Source organism: Callithrix jacchus, chromosome 14, assembly GCF_049354715.1.
Source record: "Callithrix jacchus isolate 240 chromosome 14, calJac240_pri, whole genome shotgun sequence".
Classification (NCBI taxonomy): Eukaryota; Metazoa; Chordata; class Mammalia; order Primates; family Cebidae; genus Callithrix; species Callithrix jacchus.
In genome coordinates, this window is record NC_133515.1 from 67,678,338 (window position 1) to 67,690,707 (window position 12,370).

The 12,370-nt window shown below is 51.7% G+C and overlaps 1 protein-coding gene across 5 annotated transcripts in view; it reads right to left on the minus strand.

The window, feature by feature from the left end:
• TTC7A (tetratricopeptide repeat domain 7A) overlaps positions 1 to 12,370 on the minus strand; it is a 140,371-nt gene that overhangs the window by 13,653 nt on the left and 114,348 nt on the right. For all 5 annotated transcript variants that reach the window (XM_078349405.1, XM_017964344.4, XM_078349406.1 and 2 more), the window contains 2 exons: positions 11,806 to 11,940; positions 2,975 to 3,177 (listed from right to left, as the gene is read on the minus strand). In XM_078349405.1, coding sequence (XP_078205531.1) covers positions 2,975 to 3,177; positions 11,806 to 11,940 — 338 coding nt within the window. The remainder of the gene's footprint in view (positions 1 to 2,974; positions 3,178 to 11,805; positions 11,941 to 12,370) is intronic.

Genomic DNA, 12,370 nt, shown 5'->3' on the forward strand with positions numbered 1-12,370 from the left:
ACCCCTAAGAGTAAAGTCTTCAACTCCCAGTGGGCTTTCTTCAGCCTCTTGGCACTTGCCAATCCCACCCTAAGGACTGTGGAGCCAAACCCAGCACCCACACAACACATTAAGAATATCTCCACCCTCCTCTTTCCAGACCTCAGGGAGTCTTTCCAGACCTGGAGACCCTAAACCCTTCCAGCCCAGCTTTGTGGGCGGCTGTGCCCTCAGGAGAGGGGAGACTCTCCTTTCTCTTGTACTGATCAGAGGCAAATATCCTCATAAAGTCACAGTGGCATGGTAAGGCCAGAGTGTCCTCCCTGGGAGCCTGCCCTGACTCCACACCAGGTATCACCTCTCTTCCACATTCCTCTCTTGGTAATTCTCCAAGGCTGTACCAACCTCCAGAGCTCACAAAGGCTCAGATGACTGATGTGTCTCTTTCCTCTACTATTTTTACAATGAATTCCTTACATAAATGTGAAACTGACTTAGAATGACAGCTAGTAGTTCCTATCATGTTGAAAAAGATTCCAAGATCACATCTCTGCTCAGTGGGAAAAAGGTGCTGTGATTGATTAGCAATGTCTGACACTGGTGAGGGATTGAAGGGGGGTGGCATCCTCTGCACTGTGCTTTGCAGTCTCTGGGATTGCACTGCAGGTGCTTTCACATGCATCACCTCATTTGATTAGAACAACACTATGGCCCAGGAACGAGAATTATTATCTGTAAAAGGGGACACCAGGAACATGCAAGTTAAGTGTCTTTTCCTAAGTTCCCCAAGTGGATCAGGGCCAGAGCCAGGATTAGACCCCAGAAGTCCTGAGTCTCAGGCCAGCACAGGGAAGACACTTAAATCTGGGAACACTTGAGATTGACACACCAAAGCATTCAAATGTCTTTAGAAAAAGAGTGCTTAGTAAATCTTTCCCAGGCTTCACATTTGCTGTTCTTTATGCATATGAGTGGGATGCTGGCAGGAACAGAGCCTGTAGACAGGGGATGGGCTGCCCACGCAGAAGCCAACTGCCCCTCTGGTTGCTTGTAACTTTAAAAGAGGGCAGGGCTGGCTCCGACTTGCTCCAATTTCATCAAATCAGCGGGGAACCTCAGGAAGAATAAAGGTACCATTTCAGAAACATCTGCAGGGAGCCACTCTGGATAGCTATTCAGTTACCATGGAAACCCACCGTTGGAAACCGCTTCAATTTCAGGAAAATAGCTACAAACAATAATAAGCATAAATGAAAAATGGCACACTGTTACTTCAAAATTGTACTTGTTATTGGATTTTGTTGGGTTTTCAGGGCTGAGCCTGCCGGCTGATATCCATCAACACAGTGGAAGGCAGACATCTCTGCCTGGCTGCAGGCCTAATGATAGAGCCCAGACCCTCCCTCCCACTGCGCTAATCAAATTTCTGGATGTGACCTCTGTCGAGGCATTTATCAGAGAAGCTAACATCTAAAATCGAGGGAGGAGGGAGGAAGCCTCTTGCAGAAAAGCAAACATTTGCTCAGCTGACTAGAAGGCAATGTGGAGCCATTTGGGAGGGAACATGGACAAGGGTGTATGGTGGCTGCATGGGCTTTCTTCATCTGAGGCTGAACATTCACACAGACCTACATTAGAAATCTTTATAGAAATCAGGCAGTGGGAATAATAGTTGAGCTGGGAATTTCTGTTCTATTTCCTTTTCAAGGACCCTCAGGTTGGAGAGGACCTTATGAAGATGACCTGGTCTGGCTCCTCGCCATGTGATTTGCATTCTCTTGGCGACACTCTCAGCAGATGATTACTGAGCTTGTGCCTAGACTATGCTAAGAGTTATAATGTTTTCCCTGACACGGCTGAAATCTAACTCCCTGTAGCTTCTACTCATGGACAAATCAGCCCCGTATAGCATTTGGCAATGCTAACCCTCCAGCCATCTGGAGCTATTCTCCTGATCCCTCTGTGCTCTCTACATGGCAGATGTCAGGGATACCCTAATGGCTGTTCTCAATGCACTCTCACAGGGGAACATTTGAGGTGGAACCCAGACCCTAACAGAGAAAGATTATTGGTAACTATGGGCTCCTAGATTGTCCTTCAAAAATCACTTGTGCAGATGTAGGCTTGCATGCTTCCAGATCACCACATTTATCTGGATACCTGTTTTCTGGAAGCAGCAAAGGAAAGCAGGGGAAAAATGATAATCTATAGGGTCTCTATCACAGAGCTGGTGCTCAATAAATGTTTCCTGGACCAGACGATACCCACTGGACAGATAATTAAAATCAAGGTTTCGAGAAGGTGGCTGACCTGCCCATGATCACCAGGTAGAGGTAAGGCCAGGACAAGAGTATCAGCATCCTGCTCCCCAGCCTCTGAGCTTCCCACAGGGAGGCCACTGTGCCTAGGGCACCCAAGTCCTGAGCCCATGAATGAGGACTAGGGGTTACTAGATCCTTTTAATACCCCAGGGATCATTCTCAATGTGTGCTTGAGTCAGGCCTGACATGGTAGCCCACCGCAGAAACCCTCCTGAATCCCACCAAAGAGATGTGGAGCTCCTCGGAAGTGGAGGAGGCAGGGAGGGCCTGGGACTCCCAGAAAGAAGAGCACTTTGGTAATTGCCTAGAGTCTGGATTAATCTCCAGGGCAAGGGTCTCATGGGTAACAATGAGAGCCTTTTGGGGCTAGAACACTTTGTAGAAACTTCCAACAAAAGGAAGTCACAAAGAGTATCAACCAAACCTTCTAGATTTTGTAATCAACACAGACCCTGATTGAAGGGAAATGGCCTATGTCTACAAGAGGAGGCTAAGTATCCCAAGCACTGTCTCTTCCAACAGAGCAGGAGGGAGGCCCCCTCTCCCAGATTCCAGGGAGCAGCAGTAACAAGGCACAGGCAGGCAGTGGAGTATGAGGACAAGGAGGGACAAAGCGGGATAAGGGCCCTGAGGCAGTGGGAGGAGGTGGCGGTAATTGGGGGGGTCTGACTCACCAGGCTGTGCATGATGCACACGCCATCTGGGTTCACCGTGAGCGCCTCCTTGTACAGCTGCTTGGCCTCCTCCAAGCTGCCCTTCACCTCAGCCAGCCGGCCCCGCATGTAGAGTACTGAGTGAGAAGTGGGGAAGAGGCCCGCTGCCTCCTGGATGCAGAAACCTGCTTCCTTGAGGTGCTGCTGCTCCATGAACAGCTCAGCTGCAAAACCAGAAGGACAGTGGGAGGTGTGAGTGGTGGGAAGTTAAAGGCATCCTGACCCCCTCCCCGCATCCTCAGAGCTGGGGAACTGGTCTTAGGTGATGGACACTATCCCACTGAGTTACAGCATGGGACACACTGACTGTCCCATGGGATGCAGTGGGAACACTAGGTAATGGTTTCTGAGTGCTTCCTCTGTGTCAGGGATCTTGCTAAGTGCCAGTCAATGGCATCAAGATCATCCCAGTTAATGCTCACAAAAACCCTGTAGAACAAGTACTCTTTTTTTTTTTTTGAGACAGGGTCTCCTTTGTCGCCCAGGCTGGAGTGCAGTGGTACGACCACGGCTCACTGCAGCAATTTAAGAAAAATAGTAATTTACTTATTTAGAGACAGAGTCTCCCTGTGTCACCCAGGCTGGAGTGCAGTGGCATGATCTCAGCTCACTGCAACCTCTGCCCGCCCAGGCTCAAGTGATTTTCCTGTCTCAACCTCCCGTGTAGCTGGAATTACAGGCATGCACCACCATGCCTGGCTAATTTTTGTATTTTTAGTAGAGGGACTCAGGCTGGTCTCGAACTCCTGGCCTCAAGTGATCCACCCACCTCAGCTTCCCAAAGTGCTGAAATTACAAGTATGAGCCACCATGCCCGGCCTCACTGCAGTCTTGACCTCCTACCTCAGCAGTCTGTCTCCCAAGTAGCTGGGACTACAAATGTATGTGAACATGCCTGGCTAATTTTTGTATTTTTTGTAGATATGGGTTTTTGCCACGTTGACTGGGCTGGTCTAGAACTCTTGGGCTCAAGAGATCCACTCGCCTCGGTCTCCCAAAGTGCTGAGATTATATGCATGAGCTACCACACCCTGCACACGTATTACCCCATTTTAGAGGGGCAAAAACTGGGCACAGAGAGGTCAAGGCATTGGATTAAGACCACAGTGGGTAAGTGGTGAAGCCAGGGTTTGCAGTGGGCTGTCTGACTTCAGAACCTGGCATGGGGATATGGCATCCCCTGAGCTAAGAGCTGGCTCAGGTGACTCTGGCCTCTTTTTCAGTGTTCCTTCACTTACTTTGTTCATTGCATGATCAGGGAGAATGGGATGGAAGCAGACCAGGTAGCTCCCTTTAGGCCCCTTGGTCTCCTAGGCAGGGGCTGACTGAAGGTGGGGAGTGCTCAAAGCCCAGGGAGAACCAAGTGATCCTCCCAAGGATGGGGTGGGAGGGTGAGGGAAAAGAGGCTCAGGGGCAAAGGAAGGCAGAAACCAGGCAGTGCTGCTAACGGCTACAGAAACCACCTCTGCACTGACAGAGAGCTGACGGGCCAAGCCCCGGGTGTGGGAAACATTTTCTAATTAATCCTGACAGCAAGTGTTGGAAGGAGGCAGGTGTTATCATGATCCATACTTTAAAAATGCAGGCTTAGGAGGTGAGGACCCTGCCCCATTCCCTCAGTGAGAAAGGGCAAAGCCAGGGCTGGACTTCCCAGCAGTTCCATGGCTTCCCTCCAAAGCGGACACACACCCTTTTGGGCCAGCAGGCGGGAGCCAATCTGTCTCAGAACCAGAGGAGTGGGAAATGGGGCAGTTTCTCCAATCAGGGCCAGCCCACACAAATGTAGATTTCAGTCCCACGAGGCATAGGCACACCCCATGGCAGGCACTCGAGGAGATGCGGTTGTTCGGCACGCCGCCTCACCTCACGGGGCACTCAGCCTTCATCTTCAAAGCAGCCCCAGGCTTGGCTGCCCCCTCCTGGGGCTGAGCCTATGCTGAAGGCACAGAAGGATCGAGACACAGATGGGGAGTGCAGAAGGGCCAGCAGTCTGACTTGTTGTTTTGCCAAGAACTCTGCCTAGCAAAAGCTGACAGCTGAGGTTACCCTAGTTCAGATTATGTCTAGGGTAGGAGAGAGAATAGATATCCCCAAGGGAAGCTCCGAGAAAGAGGTAGAGAAACCAGGCCCAGACGTCCCCTCTTTCTGTCCCAATAAGCAGCAGGAGAGGGCTAACTAAGACTTTGACTGCAAAACAGGCACTGGGGTACTTAGCACGAGCATTGCCTAAGGTTCAGTGTACAACCTGAGTAGTGTGCCATGCCCTCAAATACATCATTTTCTGAGCAAGAGGACTCTTTCTCTAGTGGAGATGAGAACTTGGGAGGATCAGAGAATTCAACACAGAGAAGCCAGGCTTCCCGGATATGGGAGAGAAATGCAGGCTCTAGTCCCTGAGGACAGCCTAAAATGGAGATTCCCAAGGCAGAGAGCACAGGAAATGGGGGCTCTGAACCCAGGGGCAGATGGCTAGTGGAGGGAGGGGTCAGAGATTTGGTTATCTCAGCCTCAGCTCTCCCTCTCTGCTTTGCTGGGGTGTCTGCCCATAACTGAGTGCCTAACGTACACCTATTGAGTACTATGTGCCTGATCCCCCCACGAGGAGAAAGAGTCGGGGCAGGAGTGGGAGCAGCTGAGCCACTAAACCACCTGAGGGACCACAGTAGTGGAATGACAAGTGCCACATGGGAGTATTATGGGCACTCAGGAGGGGCCAGGTCAGTGCTGCTGGTGTGGTCAGGGAAATCTTCCTGAGGGAGGTGGCATTGGAGCTGGAGCCTGAAGGCTGCAGAGGCCTTTGAACTAGCTAAGAGGACAAGGAAGGTGGGCTGGGCTCCACTGTGGCAGAATTCCCCAGGGTGACGGGAGAGGAGAAGCAGAAGGAAGTGTGTGGGTGTGAGTATTGCGGGGTAGCTGCTTCATTGTCAGAAGCTCAGCTTAGCTGAGGGCCCAGGGGTCAGGTTCCCCACTTCCCTGGCCCACTTGGCCCTGGATAGCTCATTAAGTTGTTTACAACTTGCTGCCCTGTCTCCAGAGGCTGCCCCCGGTCTCTCCCTTGGGGACCCCTCATAGTACATTCACATCAACAGATATTAATTAGAGGGCACCCCACCTAATCCCAATCCCTCTTATCTCAGGGCCCTGGGTCTTCCAGAGGCCTGGGCCTTGCCGGGCTGGTCACATACCAGAGAATGTGACCTGAAGAACCATTAGGGCTGTTCCACTGACAAGCTCCATACTGTTAGAGATGAAACCAGAAGACAGAGCCCAGGCAGGGAGGCCTCCTGAGGACTTCAGGCAGCCTGGCAGACAGTGCCCAGCAGGGCCAGCCTCCAGGGTGGGTCTCCAACGTGCAGACAGGCCCACAGGTCTGGGTGACAGTGCAGCGCCCCTTGCTAGTCTCAGTGTCCCTGAGTAAATTGCTGGCCACTTTGCCAGCCATGGACAGTTGGCTGCAGGAGGTCTGTGGCACTGCGTCCACCCATGGCCCTGATCATCCCCAGCCTGGCCCTGGCTGCCAGGACCCAGTGGTGCCCACACCCATCCTGGCCTCCTCTGGCCAGGGCTTGACATTTTCCTTGAATTTTTATTGTTGAGGTCATCACCCCAGCACTCAGGGCCTTGCTGTACCCTTAGCGTCCAGGGGCCCCTCAGTTCCTTCACGCTCTCATCCCTTTCTAATTTTCCCTCTGCTTACTCCCTGACCTCTTCTCTTGCTTGTCTGTCTCCAGTTTTCCTCCTCTTCCCTCCGTCTCTCTCCACCCTCTCCCCTCTGTGCTTTCTCCCGGCAGGCTACAAATGGAAAACATCTGTTCCCTGGAGCTTTGCAAGAGGCCCTTTTATTATTTTTTTTTGAGGCATCCTGGTCTAACCCTGCACCCAGAGCTGGTTCGAGTCTTTCTGCCAAAGCTGAGGCTCTCCCACCCCTGGCTGGGGGATGGGCCCACTTTCCATGAGCTATTTCCACACCTCCTTTGTAGGGAGGGCCTTGCCCGAAGGCTGGCTCTGTGTTGAAGGGCAGGGTATAGAGAACCTAGGCCCACACCTAAGGCCTCTTAGCCTTCCCTAGGTGAGTGTGCTTCCTACCTAGACCCTCCCCCAGACCTGAGAGGCGATCCACAGGGCAGGAGAGAAATAGGTTAGCCCCCCCAAAGGAATTCACCATAGCTAGCCTTGACCCTCAGTGGGGGCCGTTTTGGTGACCCAAAGGAAATAAGCATCAGCCGCTCAGAGCATATGAATGCCCAGAAAAAGAAGGAAGATGGGGAGAGGGCAAAGGTGGAGGGAAAGTGAAGACCAAGGGGGCTAGAACGGAGAACACTCATACCAACCAGGGAATTCAAAGATCTGCAGGGAGTTCTCAGGTTGATCTGAGACCCTCCATCCCTGGGACCCAGAGGGCACAAGGTAGTCAGGGGCTGCATGGGTCTGTCCTAAGAGTGGCCTTGCTGACTCAGGAAACTGGGAGCGGGGAAGAAAAAGCTGCAGCTAGGGAAAAGGAGGACATGGGAAGAAGGCACTGAATGGAGACAGGAGCAGGTGGGAAGGATAGGGATTTGGGAAAAGGGTAAGGATGATAAGGAGTAGAGGAGCATGCAGGACCAAGGGCAAGTACCAGCTTTTCCCTGGACTAGGGCTTCATCATAAACACCTGCTTCAGCCACAGCACTGGCTGTCCCACCCCAGCCCCACCAAGTCTGCCCAGGAGACACCTGGGGTGGCCTCCAACTGAAGGCCAGGGCACCAGCACCAGACCACAGGAGTCTGGCATCAGGGAGCTGAGACTCAGGTCAGCTTCCCCTAAATCTAGATAAAGCCCGGAACTGCCCATGAGCCCCTGGACCTCCTGGGCAGGGGAACTCTCTCTGCATGTGTCTCCCCCTCTGGCCCACTGTCAACTTGCAGAGCCATGACCTGCAGTGGGGGATGAGGGGGTAGTTCTTGCTTTTAGGGAAAGCACTTCTCTCAACACTCAGATCCTGGAGCATCTATGGGACTCTGTGCCACCCACTCTCGTACAGACCCTCTGCTCAAGAGGCATTGCCCTGCAGCCTGTCTCTCAAGTGGGAACTGTCCATCAGCTTCTCACATTGGACTGGAATTGGAAAGAGGCTTGAAGAAGGGAGGGGAGGAGGGCAAGAATTGAGAGAGAAAGGCTACAGCAGTCCCTTTGAATTCAACCAAAGAGTGAATTCATGATGGAACTTACTGCCAAACAGACTGGGATGCAATTTATCTTGACTCAAACCAGGGGGATTAGCTCCTTCCAAAATGATCAAGGCATCTTTTTCCCTTGCTGCAAAGTTGCTGCAGCTGGTGGAGTCATTAGGCAGGGTGGGTGGGGGTGGGATGTTGATCGTATTCTTAGCCTGGGTCAGGTTGGGGAGGCGGGTTAGGGAGATCATTGCCCTGGTGATCTGGTCCTGGCAGCCCTCCATTCAACAGGTGCTCAGTAGATGCTTGCTAGTGGTGATGGCAGCCAGGGGAGGGGAGAGGGCTCAGGGGGTGCAAATTACCCTGAAATCCTCTCATGCTCAGAATGAAAGAGCTGGGACACCTTCTCATGTTCCTTTACTGGCCGTAGCGGCTGTGCACCAGTCACCAGTCTATTCTCCCCTTCTTCTAGAATGACAGATCCCCTCCCCGACCTCTTTTTTTTTTTTCTTTTTTCTTTTTTTGAGACAGGGTCTCACTCCCATTGCCCAGCCTGGAGTGCAGTGGCACAGTCTAGTTTACTGTAGCCCTGACTTTCCAGGTTCAAGTGATCCTTCCACCTCAGCCTCCAGAGTAGCTGGGACTACAGGCATGCACCACCATGCCCAGCTAATTTTTTTTTTTTTTTTTTGTATTTTTAGTAGAGATGGGGTTTCATTATGTTGCCTGGGCTGGTCTTGAACTACTGGGCTCAAGCCATCTGCCTGTCTCGGCCTCCCAAAGTGCTCGGATTACAGGCATGAGCCACTGTGCCTCGTCTGATCCCTTGACTTTTAATGGGACACACGGAATGATGACATCTGCCAGAGCCCTCTACAGTTAGGGGCAGTCAAATAACTAAGTTCTGGCTGATGGATCATGAGAGGAAGTGATGTGTGCCAATTCCAGGACATGTCCTTATAGGGAAGGGGGTTCCTTTCTTCCTCTCATCCTCCTTAATCATTTGCCTTGGAATGTGAATGTGGCAGAGAGCCATCCTAGACCACATGGACGACAGTGATACCCTAGAGACAGAAGAGTTGCTGTCCCAGTCAAGGCTGTCATTTCTAAACTGTTACATGAGAAAGAAATAAGCATCCACCTTGTGCAAGACACTGCTATTTTGGATCTGTTACAGGCACCCAAACTGATCTCCTAATACTACACTGCCTGACCCTGACGTGGCACCACATTTGAAGCATTCAGATGCTGTTCGCGGAGTTCTCATCTGTGGAGTGAATATCTAAGATAATGACCAGAGAAGAAAGGCTCATGTGCAAATGATTGAAGGGGTTGTGTTTCTTTCTTTCTTTTTTTTTTAAGACGGGATTTCACCATGTTGGTCAGGCTGATATTGAACTCCCGACCTCAGGTGATCTGCCCACCTCGGCCTCCAAAGTGCTTGGATTACAGGCATGAGGCACCATGCCTGGCCTGAAGGGGTTGTGTTTCTACTGACATTCCCAAGTCTAATTACTGGCTTCACGAGGGCCTTGAACCTTACTTGGAGTTACCAGAACATGGGAGCATCCCTAGTGTAAAGCAATATATGATCTGAGAACTGCAAGCAAGCTTGTGACGATGTTAGTAAACAGGACAAATCAGGCTGCGTGCAGTGCCTCACGCCTGTAATCCCAGCACTTTGGAGGCTGAGGCGGGCAGATCACCTGAGGTCAGGAGTTTGAAACCAGTATGGCCAACACGGTGAAACCCTTTCTCTACTGAAAATACAAAAATATTAGCAGGGCATGGTGGCATGCACCTGTAGTCCCAGCTACTCAGGAGGCTGAGGCGGGAGAATCACTTAAACCTGGGAGGTAGAGGTTGCAGTGAGCTGAGATTGTGCCTCTGCACTCCAGCCTGGACCACAGAGTAAGACTCTGCCTCAAAACAAAAACAAACCACCTCACTGACCCAAAAACAAGGCAAATCATTCAAACAAAAGGCCTGGGAGCTCCGGCACAGGCAACCCACAACTGCAGAATCTGATCACTGTGTTATGCTGCATTCCTTAAAGTTGGTAAAGCCCCATCATGTATGCGGCTTCCCATCTTGGGTGGGAACCTGCGGGGGCTGCGGCTCCACGTGGCTCCTTGGAAGTTGGAAGTCATTACGGCTCCACATCTTAGAAGAAGATGGGAATCTTTGCCTAAGGGGAGGCCTCGTTTGTTATTCCTCTGGATTTTTCAATATCCCTCTTCCTACTTAAAACACAACAACCCGACTGTGGAGCAAGCGCAGCCTCCGCCTACACCTAGCATCTGAGGGAACCCTGAGATGCTAACCGGGGCAGTTTCTGCATTGTTAAAATGCTCCCATGTCTAGCTTTTCTGTGAATCCTGCCCAGTGTTTTTTCTAGATTCAGAAGCTACAGTGGGGAGAGCAGGGGTGTACTGCATACTAATGTGTCCGTATGTGAGAAGCATGCAGTGGGAAACCTTAGATTCTTAGCTAACAAGCACATTCTGACTCTGACTTACCAAATCCCCACATCCCAGTAAAAGATCATCTACTTTGGGTTTCTTCTCCAACTTCCTCTGGGGATGACAGAGCACCCCCCATGATGGGGAAGGAGCAGAGGGGAGGGTAATCAGAGAAAACGCAAGAGGTACTCCTGAGTTCTGGGTGATATGGGCCCCGGTTCAGGATATACAAACTGTTGACATTTATAATTCCTATGCAGGTGAAATGTGAGTACTTTCTCTCTCTCTCACTTGGGCAGCTCTAGATCAAGGAGCTGTGTTGGCCTGGGGTACTTTAGGGTTCCATTTAGCCTATCATCCTTCCCTGTCTCCTGCTGCCATTTTATTTCATTCAGGCACTTGCCATCTTTGGTCTTGGTTCTCTCTCTTTCCACTGTGATCCACCTTTCACACCACTGTCAGGGTCAATTTTCAAAACTATTGGCAGTGAGTCACTCCCGGGCTTTCATAAGCCAGTGTTAGGACACTCACTGTCCAGGGCCACGCTGCCTCTTCCTTCACCATGGCTGCCATGGACAAGACAGAAGCCTAACACCTTTTGCTGAGTAGGCCACACTGAGTGTGTCTCACATTGGCTCATTTCAGATCTGGGCTAGCCAGTTGTGGGCTGCCTTCAGAACCCAGGTCTGTGGGACTCTGCAGCCAGCTTTCTTGCAGCCTGCCTCCCTAACACTGGCTGGCCTTCAGACTCCTGGTGGCAATGGTGTCACTTAGTCACCAAGAGGGACAGTCACCTGAATGGCAACCTCGAAGTTACCAGTCTTGCCTCCACCTTCAATAAATTCTACCCCCAGATCTCTCTTTCTCAGGGGCCTCTACACCTCCCCTCTCTGACTACTCTGAGCTCTCCAGGGTTTGAAGCCCATTCTTGAGACTGAGACTGGCCTCTGAGGACCTCCAATCCTCTCATGTTTGGGTTTGCTGGGGGGCAGGGAGGCAGACATCATTCCCACTGGGCAGAGAAGGAGACCCACAGCCAGATGCCAGGACTCTGTAACCTGCGTGGGCCTAGCAAGGAGTCCCCACCTCACCACACTCCCTTCTCCAGGACAGGGTTCTGAGAGTGTGCATGGCTTGCAGACAGGCCACAAGTGTCACTGGGACCAGGGCACTCACCAGCCTGCAACCAGATCTGTTCCAGCGTGGTCCACAGCTGCATGGGGCCCTGCTTCAGGACCGAAGAGGGCATGGTCAGCTCTGACATGGCCTCCTCCAGCCGGGAGGCTGCAATGGATGAAGCCCGCCGGGAGCCTGCAGAGAGCAAGAGGGGATGGGCAGGGCAGTGGTCAGAGGTCCACACGTCGCAGGCCCCAGGAGCAATCATTGCCCAGCACAACAGGGAGACAAGGCACCCAGAGTCAGGGTAGGGTGGCATGGCTGGGCAGCCAGAAAGCAGCTCACAGACCCACTGGGGAGGGGCCACTATGTCCTCTCACCCACAGTCCTCTCACCCACAGCCAGGGAGGGGAGCTCTTTGGAGGCCAATCAGGCAGAGATCCCATTAAGAATCTATTCCTAGGAAAACATAATGTCAGCAAAGACGCTCTTTAAGTGAATACAACAGAAATGACCTCAGTGTCCAATGACAGGGACTGATTAAAAACAAGTGGGGGCATAATCATCTGACTCTGCAGTTATTAAAATAACAATGTACAAATACAGATGTCAATGTAGAAGGATG